Source organism: Cyanistes caeruleus, chromosome 14 (assembly GCF_971803275.1).
Source record: "Cyanistes caeruleus chromosome 14, bCyaCae1.hap1.1, whole genome shotgun sequence".
Lineage (NCBI taxonomy): Eukaryota > Metazoa > Chordata > Aves > Passeriformes > Paridae > Cyanistes > Cyanistes caeruleus.
This window is the reverse complement of record NC_141714.1, coordinates 9,000,374-9,019,971: the sequence shown is the minus strand read 5'-3', so window position 1 is coordinate 9,019,971 and position 19,598 is coordinate 9,000,374. Positions and strand designations below refer to the sequence as shown.

The following is a 19,598-nucleotide window of genomic DNA, read 5'->3' as shown; positions in this document are numbered from 1 at the left end:
ATCAGGGCAGTGTGATTTTCAAGAAAATAGTCATAACCAGGGCACACTTCATCTTATTTGCCTTCAACGTTTATTAGCCATGGTTTGGAAACTATACATGTAGGAAAAATACCATTTTCTCCCCCTCTCCATAGATTAGCTGCACAGGTTTACGTTTTTTTAAACAAAGTATTTCTTCTTCATTAATACATGAAGATACCATGGTTATGACAGCAGTTGCAGCCCTCTCCTCCCCACAGAAAAAAAATTAAAATGAGCCCTTGCTCTGAAATACTCAGTCTTGAGCAGTACCTGCTAAAAAAAATAATTAAAAGACCCTCAGTGGAGTACCATGTGCTTATTCCCCAAGCCACCCTTGGCCTCTTCAGAGAAGCCTACGCCTTGCAGAGCTCTTGTAGGATTCTGGGTAGGGGTGAACAGATGGATGGAAATGGGGCTGAAGGCAGAACAGCTGGTGATTGGAATTCCTGCTCTGTGCACCTGACAAGAAGTGGCTGGTGGAAGTGGATGGAAGCTTGGACAGGGGCATCAGTGGAGCCACTTACTTCAAGAGAAGCAACTCTCTAAAGACAGTGGTGCTTAAAATGCATAAAGCTCTGATTCTGGGGAATAAATTAATTGGGTTTGCATGTGTCATGTTCAAAAATAAAGCCAAGTCCCTGCACATAAAAGACCTGACCAACATGTCCCTGTAGCACCACAGGAGCCCAGTGGCTGAAAATTTCATTGTACTTCATCAGTTATCTGCATGATTTTTCAGGAGTCTCGAGCTTTGCTCTGTGCACACAAGTGTTTTAAAGTTGCATGTGCATAACCCAGGATGCAAATGCAACATGCTCTGTCTGTACCAGGACATCTAGGAAGTAGACTGGATATCCTGCAGGAAAGGACTGCTGCCCAGGAGTGTGAAAATGCCTTAAAGATATTTGCAAAATAATCCAAAGCAGTTGCTGATCTTTCACAATTAGGAATAAGCGAGATGAAAGGCTACATTGTTCGTCACAACTTCCCTGTTCATCTCTAGTGTGGTTCAATTCCAGAACTTTTGGAGAGCTCTGATCACCATGTATGAAGATAATAATGTGTTATGCAAGTAATACTTTCATCTTTATTGCTTAAAATAACATCTCAGTTGTGCATTCATAATAATTTTCCAAATAATTTTATCATAAAGATTTTTAAGCCAAGGCAACAGTGTATTTGCAAGGCACTCATTTGAAATGTCCTGGAATATCACTAGGCAAGAATTTCACACACTTGATTCCAGAGAGGTTAATGGTAACTTTAGGCCTACTAAATTAATTCATTAAAGGTATAAGCATACCTTTGTCCTGGGTTTCCCTTAAACTATACCAGGAAAATACAGTTAGTGGCACTTCTTTTTACTTACGCCCTGAAGGAAAATTAACAGTGCATACAGTAGAGATACAATTTTTTTAATCTAACAGCAATAAAGCCCAGAGGAAGCAGTATACAACACATGGTGACTGTAGGAGTAAAAAATGTACATCCCATAACTGCTTACTCCTGTATCTGCATAAGCTTGCGTGCCATCTAGTAAAGGCTCTACTTTTCACACACACACAGCTTGAATAATTACAAAATAAGTGTGCCAAAGCTGCCTCAGAAAGGAAATTTATGTTCATAGTAATAAAAATGTTGGCTCATAAAGTATGGCTGCATATCACCTGCATATCATTAGCTGCAAAAAGATAAGCACAGGCCTTGAAGCCAACAGACCTGGCATATATTTCAATGGAAAGCAATGAAAAATGGTAGAGGTGTTCTGCATTTATCTTCACATGAAAAATTGCTTTTTCCCTTGGTGTAGCTCTTTAAGGTCAGCTGTGGATATCAGTCTGGATTAAAACTGATTACCTGTCACTGGAGGAAAGAATGTTGCATCTGTGTAATAAGCAAAGCAAAACATTTATTTTTCAATTTTTCTAAGAAAATCCATTATCAACCATTAGTGCATCGTGTTTCCAGTCACCCAGCATATACTGATAAATTTTAACTAGCTCTGTGTTTCACAGGAGAATGAGTCTCCACTCCCTCACACTAGACCAAATACTGTTTGCAAAGACACTACTTAAGCACAGCTTTGGCAAAGTTTCTGGGTGAGGACTGGATTGTGCCAGACAAGGTATGAGAGGTTATCCAGTCTGAGTAAGAACTCACTGAGACTTTCTGAGGTAGCCATAAGGGAGGGCAAAAAAACATTGAAGTAAAAACATAGCACCATGTTTCATTTAAAAAATGGCTTCAGAACACTGGTCGTTCCCTCTTCTGTGCACAATCTCCTAGACTTGAAAGTTGATTTTTGTAGAGCTCTGGCTGTCTGATTCACCCATCAAGCACACACAAAACAGGTTTGTGAATTTACCCTTATCCAGTCATTCATGTCTAATCTGGGGTATCAAAGACTGTTCCCATAACTGCATAATTTCTGCTACTACAAGTTCTTCATGCACACCTGGCAGCGGCTGACGCGAGTCCGAAGCTGCCCCGCTTTCAGAGTCTCTGAGGGAGGAGCACTGACAAACTGCTGCTCCTGCTCCACTGTTGTCAGCCAGAAGCTGTATTTGTTGGCAAAGTAATGGCAAGTTCCCCGAGCACCACTGCACTCAATAAATGGAGTAGCTCGGAAATCCTCCAGGCAGGAACCAGGTGAGACAAGGGACTGGCCTCCACCTTCTGCCCCTGCCGCAGTGTGCTGAAATAAAGATAGCAAGTTGAGTGACTTCAAAGGAAGAGGAGATAAAACAGAGGTTCTGGTCTCCTGGTTCCATAGCTAAAAGGAGTGAAAAAGGCAATCAAAATTATACCCTGGCTATGTGTATCTGTCTCTTGAGTCAGAGCTAGAAGGCAAAAAGCAAAGGAACATACTTAAGCTGAATATGCAGGCAGGCCTAGAATAATGGAAAACCAGCTTTTCACTTGAAAGTTGGGAAAATTTGGAAACAATAATGCTGACATCATGTTTTTCTAACCATCTTACGCTAATTAGCTTCTAGGAGAGGGCAATAGAAACCTTTTTTCACTGAGAAAGAGGATTAAGTCAGTACTGCAGCTTAATTACTGTTCCCACATTTAAAGGATTGTAACTGTGGCAAAATGGTAATAAATGGAATTGATTCATGCTAACTAAATTGTAACTATTTGGAAAGTTATTATTAGAAACAATCAAGAGAATCAGTGTTACAAGGCAGATGTACCCCTTTACAGGTTTTACATGTTAAAATTAAGGTACAGGATGTAGTTTTGAGATAAGCGATGTCCCAAGATGAAACAGACCTTGAGATGAAAAGTGTTGGAACGATTTTAGGCACAGGGTCTAAAAATCATTAAATGTAAGACTAATTAGTAGACTTACATAACACAATGCTTAGTATGCACATGCAAACCTGTAAGGTTATCCAGAGGACAACAAGGATGAGTGTAAGCCTTCATCCAAAGACCTCCAAAAGAAGACTGAAGACCCCCTAATGACAAGTGAGGCTTGGGCCATGAAGAATAGTGACGTAAAATCAAAAAAGTCTGAAATAGGAGGAAACTTATGGAAAACATTAATGAATATGTATAAGCATACAGTATGTAAGTTTAGCTTGAAGTGCTTTGTTTTGTACGTGAGGCAGGGTGGGAAGCTCTCTCTGTACCCTGGTCAGTTTTGCTTATGCTTTAATCATACTGAATTACTGGTAAATTACATATATAAATTGTATTTTTTTATTAAATTGTATTCTTTTACTAAACTGTATTATTTTATACCAAATTGCTATACAATTTACTAAATTGTATTCATTTTTAATTAAACTGCTGTTAACTCAAAAAACCTAGTTGTCAAAATTCTAATTTCATTTATAACAATATAGAACTTAGGCAGCAGTGTTACCAGCAAAACTGATCAGGGCAGGTGCTAAACAGAGCAAACAGAGCTATAGCCAACTCAGCTGATGAAGAAATGCACTGAGGCAAGAAGAGACAGGGTTCCAGGTTGCTGTAAGTAACTCACAGAACACAGTCTCAGTAACCTTATTAGAGAGGAGAAATCAAGATGTTTAAAGCTGCCTCTGCACTAGCAGTAGTGTCCTTACCATAAGGAAGGAGTATCCTATCCACAGGCTGCGCCAGCCCTGGGGACACTGTGGGATGGTGATGTCCTGGCTGTGCACAGCCACAGCCTGCGAAGGTGCTTCACACACAGAGCACCGGCTGATGTACTGTGGGATCTGAACGCTGTATACAGGCATCATGGGGATGGGAGCAGTGGTGGAGAGCCAGTAGGACTTGTCGTTCCGGCTGGCATAATAGCACACTTCATTTATGTTGCAGTAAATAAAAGGCATGGTGCTGAAGCGAGGCAAACATGAGCCAGCAAAACCTGGAAAAATTGGAGAAGTGATCATACCAAGTATCTGCCAAATACTCCAAGTCATACATACCAACATTTAGTGGTGAGGATGGCATGAATGACACTGCTCCCAGGGCAGATCTGGCCAAGCCAACTGTCGCCACCTCCACTACAGCCCGCACCTAGTGGCTTTTTAAATGTAATTTTGGCCTGTGTTGTTCATTCTTGAAAGAATTCTGTCAACTCACCAAGATCCTGGTTATGTGACTTCTCCTGTCCCTCCACATACAGTAAGCTGTAGCCATCCCAGAGCTTATTCATTCCCATGGGACATGGGGGGATCTGATCTGATTGACTGTGCTTCACTAGAGTGTATCCAATGCCCACACTCCTACCAGGCATTCCTGGCAAACCATGGGAACCTGGCTTCCCAGCAGCACCTAGGAGACAGAAGAATTGCTTTTGCTAGTGCACTGTGTGGACATCAGCTGGCTCTATACCCCACTTGGCATTACTTATGTCAGTCTTGTGAATGAGGAGTCCAAGGTAAATGGTTGTTACATGAATTAACTTAACAGCTCCAAAACTGTTAGGCAGCATGACCCACCTATTCTCTTCCTCTTTTAGTTTTCTCTCTTTGCCCAACAACTCCGGTGCCAGTGTGTTAGGTATATCTCACAGTACAGTAGTTCTGAGGATCTCAAAGCACTAACCAAAACCTAATTCGTTCATTTTTGCTATAGCACTCTTCTTGATGATATTTCTCCTCTTTCTCACTGTGCCTTTCCTCTACTCCAGAGGGACACTACTCTGTCCAAGCCTCATAGCTATGGTTACTGTGAATGCTACATCACTCTTCTAGATCTTCAGGATGATTCTCACAACCACAAAACATGAAAACCAAAAAGTGTTTAGAATTGCACCTACAAAAACACCAGCAGTGACATCAACAAGGACATGTGACAGAACTTTCCTCACTGAATATTAAATTTCTTTCATTGCAGGTCCAAAACACAACACCACAGCCATCCTCTGATTTTCCTCAGGTAATTGGGTAGTGGGGAGGGTCTCTGCAGAAGCTGTAAGCAAACACAGTTCTACCATTTGCTTCTTTTTGATCTGTACTCCCCAAATCATAAAATTACCTTCAAATCCCTGTGGTCCTGGGGCACCCGAAAGTCCTGGATCCCCAGCTATGCCAGGAATTCCAGGTAAGCCATCACGTCCTTTCAAGCCAGATCTTCCTGGCAAACCTTTTGGGCCTGAAATAAAATACAATTATTAGTAATATTATTTCTTCATACTATTGGCTTGACTCCTGCAATCACATTCCAGAAGGGAAATAAGATGTCAGCAGCCATGCCAAGAGCTCACTCTTCAGCAGCTGTGGTTATAAACAGCCACCTCCTAAAGAGACTCCACTTGATCTGTTTGTCTATAAAAGGATTAGAGGTGCAGCTGAATATCAGAAGTGGTTAAAAATGACGCATTTTATTTGTATTCATTTGATGGAATTCTTTCCTTAATTAAAAAACCCTGTAAACATTCCTAATGCACTTGATAAAGCAGTGTTTCTCTTCCAGAAGAACAGCATTTTGGTGATCTGAGTGTACTTTTTACCTGGTTTTCCAGCTGGGCCATGGAATCCAGGATCTCCATCAAAGCCAGGAACACCATCAATTCCTGGCAGACCAGGTAATCCTGCAGGGGCTGTGAGTTCTTCTGGCTGTGGGGTTATTCCTGGAGCCCCTGGTCTGCCAGGGAGACCTGCACATGGGGCGAAGGATGTGTAAGTACCCCACAAAAACCACACAGATTTGATGCTAATCCTGACACAAAGGAGAAAAATGTGACATTAAGACCAACTTTGTATATCAGCACTGAGTATCTTGTAAAAAGTATGTCAAGCTCCTTCTAACTAATTTCAATCTCTGTGGGAATTCCAAGCACAGAAAGTTCTCAAAATCTTGTGTGTGCAAACTCAAATATAAACATTAACAAGGGGTTAGGCCCGAAGCATTGAAAAAGCTTTCAGATTTAAAACCATAAGCAAGAATGTGAGTTTGTAGTTCAGATAGAAAAGACATTAAGCTAAGTAGTGGAAAGTTTCAAGGTTTTAAGGCTAAGATATAGAAGTAGTTATAAAGGTAGTAAGAAGTTTAAGGTATAACAAGTAGTCTTGTGTGTCATTATATGACTGGTTAAGAATGTCTGCACAGCAGCAAAGAATTATAAAACAAAATAATTAATTATTGGTGTGAAAGTAGAACATTATTTTGTGGTAGAAGCTTATTGGCTATTTAACCTTGTGACCTGTGGTCTTGTGACCACTGACCATGACCATCTAGTGAATATGGTGAAGATGCTCTCACGACTTCATGAGACTGTAGAAAAAGATCAATAAATCATGCTTTAGAATGTCTTTAAGTGGTCCTGTCTCTCTCACAAAATCCTGATAAGTCTCTAAGAAATCAAGAGTCTCACAAATAAGCCCATTAAGAGAGCTCTGAAGTCATCCCCAGCCCAAACCAGGTGCAATAAATAACAACTTTTTAAATCCTCCAGCACCCACCTCGATGGCCCATTTCACCTTTCAGCCCAGCATAACCAGGATCCCCCGGAGGCCCATCTTTACCTGGCATCCCCATTAGGCCAGGCTCACCTCTTGCACCTGCAAAGACACACAGCTAAGACTGGGTCTCAGCACTAATTCTGACCCACAGCTGCAGCTCTCAACAGCACTGGGGTTCCAACACAGAGGGGACCACAACCCTCAATGCAAACTGTGCCAAATTTCACATCCACAATGGCTGCAGAGCCTCAAGACAAGAATTTCCACTGCTTCCTAACTGTACTTTATTGAAAGTACTCTTCCCCTTCCTTGAGTAACTCTTGGAGAGTACACATCTTTACTATTTGAAATTCATCTCTATGCACAGCACATAGAGGGATGGGATCTGCCAGCCTACAAAGACAGCAGACAGTTGTTCATGTGGCAGTGGTTCTCCATCCTGCCCTGGCTTTTGAGCTGTGTGGTATCTCTCAAACCTTGCTTTTGGAGTCCCTGTGTGCAGCTGCCCTTTGGCCTCCTTTGGTACAGACTAAAGAGAGATCAACATGCTCCCTGTCTTAGCCCAGAACATCATCTCTGAACTCCTACAATCCTCTTGTGGAGACCTAAATCCACCACACTCATGCCTCTGAGCATACAGGACAGGTAGGATGAAACAGAAACTCCAGTCCTTGCCTAGAGAGCACAGCTGGGTTAACTGTGGTCAACAAGCACAGCAACATTGCAGGTGGACACCATCTACTCAGAAAAATAACAAAGACAAGAGGAAAAAAATAATTAGAGATACATTGAAAAACAGCTGGAGCTGGCCCCACTTTACTGCTTTTGGAGTCAGAAGGTAAAATCTGCAGGAGCCAAAAGGAAAGCTTGAGACATCAAATTCAGCTATTACACCTGAATGAAGAGGCCACATTAACCACCCAACAGCCATTCCTACTGTCAAGATGACAGCTGTCAAAACACTCCCAGATCCTTTCAAGGCGAGATTACCTTTGAATCCAGATGCTCCAGGGAGTCCAATTGGACCAGTGGGTCCCAAATCGCCCTTAATGCCTCGCAAGCCAAGAACACCAGGGAAACCTGGAGTGCCTGTGTCACCTTGATCAGAAGCTGGGCCAGGGGGTCCCCGTGGTCCTGGAGGACCTGGAAAACCTAGATACAATAGAGTTAATTGGCAAAATCTATTCCTGGGGCAAAGCAACTGCTGGGGCTATCCCCAGCATTTCTTTCTGTCTGGGGAAAGACTGGAGTCTCAGCCTGTCTGACAAGGCTGTGAGGTACTGAATGGGTACCAGTGCCATCATGACAAAGCTTCCAAACTGCACACACCTGAACTCCCATGAGTGCCTGGAACACCAGCATCTCCAGGTCTCCCATGTATATCAGACAGAAGAGAAACTCCAGGTGTTCCTGGCAGGCCGGGCAGTCCCATAGGACCAGGGGGACCTAGAATAAGAAACACAAAGTGAGGGACAACCAAAGGTCTTCATGGATTTTCACAGACATTGACAGAAGTAGTGGCTGGGGAGCATTTATATTGAATAGAACAAAGACATTTCACTACAGGAGGGGAAACAATACATATTGTGCTGTTCAGGAGAGATAAAGATACTTTCAGAAATGTGCAACTGTTTCTCAAAATATGGAGCAACATCAAAGATTTCACATTTACCTGTCAAGTTTCTAACCACCTTTGAGGCTTCAGGAATTGTCTTTGGTAGTTCTGCTGACTATGCAACCCACTAACCTCAGCTGCAATACATCCTGCTATCAGAACATCAGTATCTACCCATGTCTCCTGATGAGCCTTTTGGTCCAGGGAATCCTGCAGCTCCTCTTCCCAAGCCTGGAGAGCCTTCTTCACCCTTTGTACCTGGGAGACCTGCAGGTCCTTTCAAGCCAGCTTCACTCAGACCTAATTAAACATGGTTAACAAAGATAAGAGAGCCTATTCAAATTGCCGAGTAGCAGTCTTATTATTAAACAAAATGAGTGGTGATTTAAAAACTAGCCATTTACTACTGTCTCTGCTGTTTTCTGTAGAGCACCTGGAACTGGTGATTTGGTGCCTCACATGCTACTCTGGTTGTGCAGAGTGAATTTAAACAGTATGTGAGATGCTGAGAAAAGCATATGACTGTTCTGGTCCCCCCACAAGCACTTGCAAAAGAACAGAAACAGCAGTTCTGTGACAGGATCTGCTGCCAGCCTATATGCAGTGTCTCTCACAAGGACACACCAGACTCAAGCCGTTGGTGTTTAAATAACCTTTTGGGGTTCGTGCTGCAACACAGGGAGGGAGTTGAGTTTGCACAGACTGCTGCAGAATGCACACAGGCACAAGTGGGGCAGGACAGAGGCTCCCAGGAAAAGCTGCAGGGAGATGTTCAGCATGCCACTCTGGGAAGAGTATACACTAAAAGCAGCTCTCAGGAAAATTGTGAAGGATTTATATGCTGCAAATCATTGCCTTCTGATAATGTTTTAAGCAAAGAAAACATATTGTTTGAGTTGTAAATGTGAAGTGTGTCCATTTTCATGCATAAAACAGCTGCCACAAATTTTAGGTGCTACTTTACAACATAACTATAACTAAACAAGTCTTTTTGGTAAGATCTTTCTTTACTTCTTTACTTAAGTAAAACCTTTTTTTTCAACACAGAACTACATTCCATTTCATATGATTCAAAATATGAAAAAGTTCAGCAAAGTCCCCCTAAAAGCAGAATCTGGAAACAAATCAAAGAAATTAGCTTCTGATTTTATTGATGCCTTTCTTGAGCTCCATATAATGGAAGGCTCTGAAAAGCAGTACAGAAACATTTCATTGCTAAGTCCGATGCAAAGCAAGCATTTGGTGCTGCCCTGATCGAATCAAATATCCATTAGAAAGAGTTTTATGATTTTATTCCATTAATTTTCCAGAAATGACACAGTCCTTCAGGAATTCAAGGAGAACCATCACCAGAAAAGCCTCTTCAACTCCATAGGCTACATCCTGTTCTTACTGGCACTGAAGAAGAATTAGTTCATGCACATTCAGTATCTTGAGGTTTTCCTTCAGGTCATAATTAAAATCAGAACTGGGTGAAATAGGGGAATTTTATGGGAAACTGTTCTCATGGTGGAGCAGTTACATATTTCCCTAGCTGTGATGCTTCTACTACACGTTTCCTTTACCTGGTGTTCCAGGGGACCCTTTTGTGCCTGGCAAGCCATTCAGACCATTTAAACCTGGAAATCCATGAAAGCCTGAGGAGACATTGGGAACATATAAGTGAGCAAATAGGCAAACAATCTAGTTAGGTGGAAATGCATAAACTGATTCATAGAGAATACAACACATGAGAAACCTGACACACAGAGAAGCACAGTATGTAAAGCTGTAAAGTCTTCCTTCACACAAGTGCCCTTCATGGAAACTCTTCCCACTGCTCTCTCCAGTGTTACCTTTCATGAACACCAATTAGTAATTCAAACCAAGTGAGAGCCTCTCCCTTTCCAACCATTCCTCTGCTCATTCCCAGCAGCTGGTGCCTGCACAACGTTGCCAAGAGGAAGCTCTTTCCCACACACAGCTGGCCCATCATACACTGCCTGCCAGAGACTTGGCCAAAACACTGCATTTCTGACTCAGCTTCTCCTTCCATGTGCAGATTGCACATATACCTTTAGGTCCTGCTGTTCCAAGAGCTCCAGGGAATCCAACAGATCCTGGCTGTCCTGGGGGTCCTGGTGGGCCAGGGGCTCCTCTCAGCCCAGCATTTCCAGGGATTCCTGAAAGCAAGCAGAAAAATATTCCTGTATTACACATCATGTCCAGGTTGAAATGGCTCACAGCTCCATCTTACAGCTTCTGTTCCGGCACTTAACTCATAAGATGGGTGAATAAACAACTATTTAAGTAAAGCAAAATCAGATTTAAGTCTCTCCTCATGCCACCATTAGCATAACATTTATCAAGCTATTTATTTGATGGGGTTTTTTAAATCATAGCAGTGACATTCTTCATCATCCACTAACACATGAACTCTTCACACACCAAATAATTGAATTGTTTTTCAAAAAAACATTTCAGTGTTTCATTTCAAATGAAACATTTCAAAAGAACTTTTCAACAACTTTCACTGTTCTCCAACCTTTGATCTTAATAACTATTTGGGAATCTACCTGCTAATTACCCCAGAACCCAAAGACACTTGTAGCCATTCTTCCAGGTAGATTTGGCTCTAGAGAGGGAACAGAAAAAAATGTTGCAATGAAAGAGCTGTGAAGAAGCTGCTACTGCTTGTATCTAACTGAGATTTTCCCTATTTGTTAATGGGATTCCTTTGGGTTTCAGTGTTGCAGGATTCACCATATTTGGCCAGTAGGACAAGGTGATTCCTTACACTACTTTCAAAGAAAATTCCCATTTTCTTGCCAAACTTCTTGTTTAAGCCTCAGCTGAGACAGGCCAAATAGGGCTGAGGATGCATCAAGGTGAAGTAGTCACAACATGAGCTGCAGAACTTAGGTGCTCAGTCCAGTACCTGCTGGTCCTTCTTGGCCAAGATCTCCTGGGCTGCCTTTGTGTCCATTCACCCCAGTGTTTCCTGGGTAGCCTGGTTCACCCTTGAGTCCTTCTCTCCCTCTCTCTCCTAAATGGATATAAACATACAAGTCAGACTGGAGAAAGGCATTGAAGAGGGTGAGAAACATGGTATGCTGAGGTTGCAGCACTCGTGTTTGCTCAGCCATTGCCTGGGCCCTGGGCTGGACTCCCAGGGTGCCAAATGCCAGTGCAAGTTCACAGATGCCTCCTCAAGACATGAAGTTGTTGGAGTCTGAGACACAGAGTGTGTGCCCTTGTTTCTGATGCTTAGCTCTGAGATCTAGAAGAACATTGAATTTCTCAGAATATGAAATTTATGAGCATGTTTTCATGGAGATACATGAGAACAACTGTTAAAGCTAGATAAAAAAGCTAAAAGTGTGAGTGTGCAGATTAGAGAGTTTCTTAAGTCACTGGGTGAAAAGGTTAGAGTTTAAAACAGTTTAGAAAGCAGAAAACAGGATGGAGGATTTAGAAGGTTGCTTCTTTTCCTTATTCTTTCTTCTTCATGCTCTTCTTCTACAGGTTTTTAGGTAATAGTGATTAGATAGAAAAATGCCGCAATGCAGCACACAGGTGATGGGTCATTGGGACATTAAGAAAAATAATATATGTGTCTATTGTTAATTGGATAAGAATGAGTATAAAGATAAAAGAACTGTATAGTACAGGGCCATTTTGTGCTTTCAAAGCCAAAGTGAGCCACAAGGCCATTTTGTACCATCAGAAAGAAATAAGCCAGGTTGCAGTGAATTAAACTTGTGCCGAAAGTTTGGAGAGACCTGCTAAGTTTTGTGATACCATCCTAATAAACACGACAAACAAGATCCTAACAGGCTTTAGAGTTTTTGTCCTGACCTGGAGGACTGTGATAAGCGGGACTCCCTGTGAGGGAGTATCCCCAAGGAGCTCAGCTCGGAGAAGCTGAGAAATCCAGGAGTAAAAAAAAGTGCAGAAGAAGCACAACAGCAGGATCAGAAAAGAAAGAAGAAACAAAAAGAATTTAAAAAAAGTTACAGAAGTGAACCCAACATTAGAACTAGGCTGCTCCCAGATGTGTTCATTATTATCCAATTCGTGCCCCACCTGGATTGCAGACTCCTCAAATCTCACTTTCAGGATTATAAAAATACCCAAATTGGGCAATGCTAGCCTATTTAGTCTCTAGAATTTTGTATTCTTGAAGTGAGCAATCAAGGCCTGTTGCAGTGTGTTTCTTGTTAATGGTATGTTCTGTTGTTACCTAAGTTGATGGTTTGGTCCAAATGAGACCCTCCCACCCCACATTGTCAATCTACCCTGAGTCTCCTGTCAATCTGTTTTAGGCCCACCGCATGCTCGGAATTCCACTTCAGAAATCCCCTAAACTTCGAGGCTTGATTAGTCCATGTGACCCAACTTTCCCCCCCTACCTCCCTCATTGGATGATGATTTTGTGAACCCTGCCTTTTACCCTCCCCAGGATATCTCTGATTAGCTGATGCTTTGTACCCTGCCTTTGAACTGCCTCCCTATTTCAGCTGTTGCACACTCACATTTTCTCTTTTGCCCCCAAGATTCCCCAGAGCAATAAATCCTCTATTATCCCATGCAAAAGATCTCCCTCTCATCCTTGTCTCCTCAGAGCACAGCCTGACAGCCAAAAAGCCGCAGAGCAAGTGCTCTAGTCACACCTCGGGTCATCCTGCTCCTGGGGTGTGACCCACTCCTGGAGCAGGCCGAAGTGACAGAGCCAGATAAGCTCCAGTGAGATGTGATAAAGGCCTTTACCTGGAAACCCTGGGTCTCCTCTCTCTCCTTTTGGTCCAGCAATGCCAGGAACACCAACAGACTCTCCCTGTTCGCCTGGAAAAGAAAGGAAAGGCTATTCTGTCATTGACTGTGGACATCAGTTTCCAGGGCTTGTATAAGAAAATAAACCTTGCTGTATTTCAAATTCATGGTGCAAAGAAAGACAAAATGTTCAAAGACATGGTGCAAATGATGCACCTGAGTCTGAAAATGCTTATAACCATCAGTGTATGCAGATCCACTCAAGCAAATGCACAAGATAGACATTTACAGGTAATTACACAATATCCTGCACTTTTGACATGAGAAGATGAGAGAAAAGAGTCCTTCTTGCACTCTCCAACAGGCTTTACACAGTGCTGTGGCCAAAGAGGCTTTCAGAGGACCATAAAGTATTTAGGCTTGGTATGGGTCTTGTCTGAATGAAGTCTCTTACAAGGGGATATATACTAGGAGCCAGTCACTGGAGAGCAATGACACTTCCAGAACACTACTTATTCCCTTGTGTCATTAATATTAGGACTGTGTATAATGAACACCATGTATACTGTGAAAGATTTTTTTACCCTTTGGACCAGGAAGGCCAATAGGTCCTGGGAATCCAAGTGTTCCTGTGGTGCCATCTGAACCCTGAAAGAAACCAACCCAACCAAAATTAATCTTTGTTTTTTATTCTTACTGTACCGAGCTTGGGTCAAGTGGAGCAACAGAACAAAAAGGTGTAGGAAGAAATACTATGTAAAATGTCATTTAATGATATGAACCAAACAAAAACAATCGAAGTTTTGTAAGGAAAAATCCTGCCAGCTTCTGCTGCTGTGCTACAGAAGTACCAATTAGAACACAGGATTTTCCAAAAGATTTTCACCCAGAGAAGATGACACTTAAGAAGGTATTTACCCTCTCTCCTGGCATTCCTGGAAATCCCATGATACCCTGTGCACCCTTCTGTCCTGGCAGGCCAGGTTGTCCACGTGGACCAGGGAAACCTGGGTCACCATGAAGATGTCTCTCTTTGCTTGGTGGCCCAACTGGACCTGGGAGACCAGGCTGTCCAGGCTTCCCTGGGATTCCTTTATCACCTGGGTAATACAGAAGAGTGAAATTTCATTCAATAATACAGACATCTAGCTCATTTGGGTCAGTTGATCTGTTACCCTAAATTCCCTAAAGAGGAAGAAGGGATGGCATTATATCTACAAAACAGAGCTTCAAATGAAAACTGTTTTCTCAAAATTCAGAACTGTCATATGCAAGTCTTGCTAGAATGGGAATGGCACAACAGAAAATAGTAACACTGTAGGCATTGCCAAAAGGACAGACCATGCTCAACTGATAACAAGCCCAGACACTGAACAACTGATACTGGCAGCTAACTGCAAAATACCTCTAGGTCCTGGGAATCCTCCAAGCCCAGCTAATCCAGGATCTCCTTTGTCTCCTTTGATTTGCAGTGCCTGTTCTGAAGTCCCAAGAACAGGAAGACCTGGTGGACCTATATCACCTCTGTCGCCTGAAGAAATAAAAAGTCAGGAAATCTTATTGCAAAATAATCTAGCAGAGAAAAACAGAATATCGATGTCTCCTGATGCAAATTCATTAGTAATCTTTGGTAAACAAGCCAAAGTATTGAAAAATAGAAGACTGCAATATTTAGAAGAATTATACCAGTCACAGACATGTCATAACTGCCTCCTAAGCCCCTCTGCTGCACAGACAGCAAAAGCTATTCAGCTGTTTCTCACCTTTTTGACCTTGAAGTCCCACAGCTCCTAGACTTCCTTTTCCTCCAGCTGTGCCAGGAGTTCCTTTAAACCCATTCACTCCAGGGACACCAGGCAGTCCTGGCATGCCAGGGAAACCAAGCAGGCCAGAAGACCCTTTCTCACCTGCATAGAAGTGTTGAGAAATCAGGGAAAAAAGGGAATATCAGTCTCTCCTGGTACACTGCACACCCACCCTGGGGCAGGTAGAGGCTGCCTAGGTCTGGCCATTTACTCAAATCCAGGTACTTAAACAAGCACATGGCACAGGCACAGCACTGTCACTTCTGTCACAGGTTTCCACTCACAATACTTTGAACCAGCACTTCTCAGTTTATCTTTGAGAGCCTGGTCCCGCTTCCAGTGGAGATCAAACACAATCAGTTTCCAAGAGAACAGCATTCCGTTCCACAGCTCTATTGCTTTCTGTTATCCTTCAAGTAACCAACTACCGTATTGGTGCTTAAGGATCACACACCTTGTAAATTTTTATTTCCCATTTGATTTGTGCTTGATTCTCTCCCTTCTCTCTATGAATTTCCTCCACTGTTAATTTCTTCAATTTTCTTGTATTTCTATTTTGATTTACACTATCCTTTGTCCACAAGAACCTAAGACATTTAAGATAGATTTCCTTATGAACATTATTTGATAATTAAATCCATAATTTGTAACTCAGCAGCGAAACAAATGCATCTCAACACTAGTTGGGGATTCATTCCCTCCCAGCAAGTTGGACCTAAAATCAGTACCAGCAAGGTTATTTTTCTGTGGGCACAGCAATCTCAAGACTGAAACACCTACCTTTTGGCCCAGAGAAACCTGGACGTCCATCTTGACCAAAAGGCCCAGGTGGCCCTAAGAATCCTCTTTCCCCAGGAGGTCCTGGAGCACCATCAAGACCTGGGAAGCCTTTCATACCAGCAGGGCCTTGTGGTCCTATATCCCCAGCCACGCCTTTGACTCCAGGAGGCCCTGAATCAATACAAGAAAGAACTCAATAGAACTCAAAACTCAAAACTAGAACAATTGCGGCAGCTTCCCAAGCTCTTTAAACACAGCATTGTTTTTAATGACCAATGGACCTTATGGCACATGCAAACTACTAGAAGACATAAAGCTTAGAACTGCAAAAGCATTAGTCATCTAATAATAAAATACCTACAAGGAGGGTTACTGCCTACATGACTACACAACTGGCAAGAGGGAAACCCCTTATGATGTATCCATTTTTGACCACCAGACACTGACTTGTAATACAGTCTTACCTTCATCATCAAGGCAGCCAAGACAGAATGGGGGGCATCATGAATGCCAGCTTCTGCTCCCTACCCCTTTGTCTGGGTGAACCAGAGATGAATCAGCTGGATAGGCTTATTTCTCAAGAGCTAATTGCTCACTACAGGAACAAGCTGATTATGCTGTCACAAAACCAATACCTTATGCACTATTTTGCCTCTAAATGTTTCTAGCTGAAGCTTTGTAGTGTTTTACAATTTTAAACAAAGGCTCAAACCATTGAAAACAGAATGCTCAGATCCAAAAGAATGAAGAGAAGGAAAACTCAGGTGGCTTCTGAAAAATTACATTTGCAGCAGTAGCAGTCAATATTAGAGCTCTGTTACACTCAAGGGTTTATGTTACAACCCAGCATTATTTTAAGCTGACATAAGAGCTGCATTATTTAAGATGGCAAAGAAAACACACTTAAAATATCAGCATATTAATGATTTTCTTATAGGCTTGAGACTTTGTTAATGTCTGAGCATTCTCATTACAATGTTTCTTTGCCTTCTGCTGTGATTAGCAATGATAAGGTGTATCACTTATGGTCAATGCAATTCTTGTAGCATTAAAAGCTGGGTTGTTAGTCCATGAGCTTTTATGCTACACTGCATTTTCTCACCTTGACAGCCTATGTGAAGAACCCATAACCAAACAGTGTGACATCAGAAATGGAGAGTTGATGATAAATGGAATAGAAACATGGTGAAGGAAAAAACAGACAAAATATGTAAACAGAAAGAACAAGGCTACAAAAGAAATTAATGATTCAGGGAGACAACAGCTGCAAAAAAACCCAACTTAGTTATTTGGAGCTTATCCTTACATCCTGATGGGAGGTTTCTGAAAACAGTTGAAGAAAAGTCAAATATGACATACAGACCATAAATGTAAAACAATAGAGAGGCAGAAGAAATGCTACTATTAAAATTTTATATACTCAAGGGGTGGGTTTTTTTTTCCTCTGAAGTGAAAGAAAATAAAGTTCTCTTCTGTTCCAGCAAAGAGAAAGACAGAGCAGACAAGTGCTTATCCTGAGAAAGCAAACAATTTTTCAATCTTAATCAGATTTCAAGCAACCTCACACAACAGAAATTAATTGTCATGAAAATGGGAAATGAAGATTACTCAACAGTATAGCCAACATGTAAGAGCAAAGATGTTAAAAACATCATAATATTTAAGATGCTTTTTTCTATCTTTCTGCTGTACTTTCTACAGTATTGAGGTAATATTTCCCAGCAGGAATTTCACAGCAGTCAGCCTCAACAGGCTCAAATTCTGCACTGCTACCCCTAACCAGAAGTAGGAGCTCACTCTGAGCAAATGCCAAACTTCTCCCATGCTTCAACATCACAGAGCTCAGTTCAGCTACTTGTCTTCATTTGAAAATATTACATACCTGGTGGTCCTGCAAGGCCAGCTGACCCCAAGGGTCCTGGTTTTCCCTCAATGCCAAAAGGACTTCCAGGACCAGGAGGGCCCTGCAATCCAGGGACACCTGAATATCCTGGATGACCCTGTTCACCTTTAACACCCAGAAGGCCAGGTCTTCCGTCCAGCCCTGGAAACAGAGAGATGGGAGGTTACAGAACAAATAAAACAAAATTCACACTTTCAATTAAAAGGTGAGTTTCAATAAAAGCCTTTGAGTTGCATTAGATTCTAAGAGAAAACCAGCAAATCACCATCTATGAGCAGGTCAGAGGAGTTGCATAATCTTAAAGTGACTGGAAAGACAAAGTGTCTTTGAAAGAAAAACAATTTGATAATCCCAGATACAAGCAGCATCAGTGCTTACCTTTTGGTCCTGGAAATCCAATATCACCTGTAAGCCCTTTATCACCTGGGAGTCCAGGTCGGCCATGCTTTCCCAGGGTTCCACTCTCAGCTCCTAATATATCTCCAGGCGATCCTTTTATTCCTGCTAAGCCTGAAGCACCCATTTTCCCAGGCAAACCATCTGTTCCATCCAGTCCTGGAAGTCCTTGTGAGCCTTGCTCTCCTCGAGGTCCAGGGAAGCCTTAAAGAGAAGACCCATAAAAGTCACTCAACAGAAGTACACAATACTGCTTCCAATAGCATCTCAAATGAAATACACATTTTAAAAATCTCCATGGAAGAAAAAGTCGCTGGAAAAATTGCGAAACATTTCAGTACTGAATTAGAAACAATAATTGATGATAGAAAGTGATGAAACTATTGAAAGGTTTATGTTTTTGGGGTTTTTTTTTCAAGAAAATAATTCTGTAGAAGTGTGTAGGAGCTGCAGCTATATAAAGCATTCCAAGGTTGGTTTCACTAGATGGCAAGTTGAACAAAAGGACAAAACCCCTAACTCTTATCACCTTTGCTTCTTGCTCTTTCTTTACACAACCATCAGAAATTCCCATGGTTAAAATGAGTCCAAACACTGTGTACAGTGTGCCATTACCAGAGTACCATAGGTCTTAAAATAAGCATTACACTACATTTGTGGTTAACCTAAACTGAAACAAATCACATGACAAAGGTCTCTGGAGAAACAAACTGTTGACTGTCCTCTTTTCTCACAGTAGTGATACAGTGTTATAAGCAGGTGATAAACAACTTGAATATTTAATTTGTTTTCTCCCAAGCTGCAATCACTTGCATTTCCAAGGACCATAATGGAACACTCAATGGAGCATTATGAATGTATGAGGCAGAAGTGGCCAAGAAGGTCAGATAACTCTTTTGATAAAGTATAGTAAACATTGATCAGACAATAAAAAGAACTCCAGCAACTTCCCTCTTACCAGGTTCCCCTTGCAAGCCTATTATTCCTGGAGACCCTGGCTGTCCCTTAGACCCATGTAACCCAGGTTGGCCTGGAATGCCAGAGAAGCCTTTGCTGCCTTTTGGACCTAAAAGTAAAAATATCTTAATTAATAATGTCAGCAAATTAATAGCAGAAGACAAAACAGAGCACAAGAAAACAGGATCAAATATTTTCTGCAAAGCTGGTCCTGGATACACAATTTAAGCTAAATAAAATCTCAAAGCTATGGCTGTTCATGAGCTATATAAACACAGAAGCAGAGTGTTTGTGTTCAAGGCTACATGAAGGCTAAAATTGATGCAGTCACTATGATCCTCAGTGAGATTTAGGCCTAGTCACTTTGGGGAAAAAAAGGTTGGCATTATTCTGCCAGTTAACGCTCTGGAATAACTATCACTTGGAGGAGAATTAACTAGGAGGTATTATCTTCTTTGATGAGT

The 19,598-nt window shown here is 41.9% G+C and overlaps 1 protein-coding gene across 1 annotated transcript in view; it reads right to left on the bottom strand.

Annotated features, from left to right (window-relative positions):
• Nucleotides 1-53: 53 nt before the first annotated feature.
• Nucleotides 54-19,598, bottom strand: part of COL4A6 (collagen type IV alpha 6 chain) — a 119,475-nt gene continuing 99,930 nt past the window's right edge. Inside the window, exons 26-46 of the mRNA XM_086850634.1 lie at nt 19,136-19,243; nt 18,160-18,381; nt 17,761-17,922; nt 15,879-16,049; nt 15,057-15,200; nt 14,699-14,824; nt 14,212-14,393; nt 13,878-13,941; nt 13,291-13,365; nt 11,459-11,566; nt 10,596-10,703; nt 10,107-10,178; nt 8,716-8,841; nt 8,256-8,372; nt 7,917-8,078; nt 6,927-7,025; nt 5,975-6,121; nt 5,500-5,616; nt 4,603-4,794; nt 4,098-4,384; nt 54-2,716 (exon numbers count right to left, since the gene is read on the bottom strand). Coding sequence (XP_086706760.1) covers nt 2,456-2,716; nt 4,098-4,384; nt 4,603-4,794; nt 5,500-5,616; nt 5,975-6,121; nt 6,927-7,025; nt 7,917-8,078; nt 8,256-8,372; nt 8,716-8,841; nt 10,107-10,178; nt 10,596-10,703; nt 11,459-11,566; nt 13,291-13,365; nt 13,878-13,941; nt 14,212-14,393; nt 14,699-14,824; nt 15,057-15,200; nt 15,879-16,049; nt 17,761-17,922; nt 18,160-18,381; nt 19,136-19,243 — 3,050 coding nt within the window. The 3' untranslated portion in view covers nt 54-2,455. The remainder of the gene's footprint in view (nt 2,717-4,097; nt 4,385-4,602; nt 4,795-5,499; nt 5,617-5,974; nt 6,122-6,926; nt 7,026-7,916; nt 8,079-8,255; nt 8,373-8,715; nt 8,842-10,106; nt 10,179-10,595; nt 10,704-11,458; nt 11,567-13,290; nt 13,366-13,877; nt 13,942-14,211; nt 14,394-14,698; nt 14,825-15,056; nt 15,201-15,878; nt 16,050-17,760; nt 17,923-18,159; nt 18,382-19,135; nt 19,244-19,598) is intronic.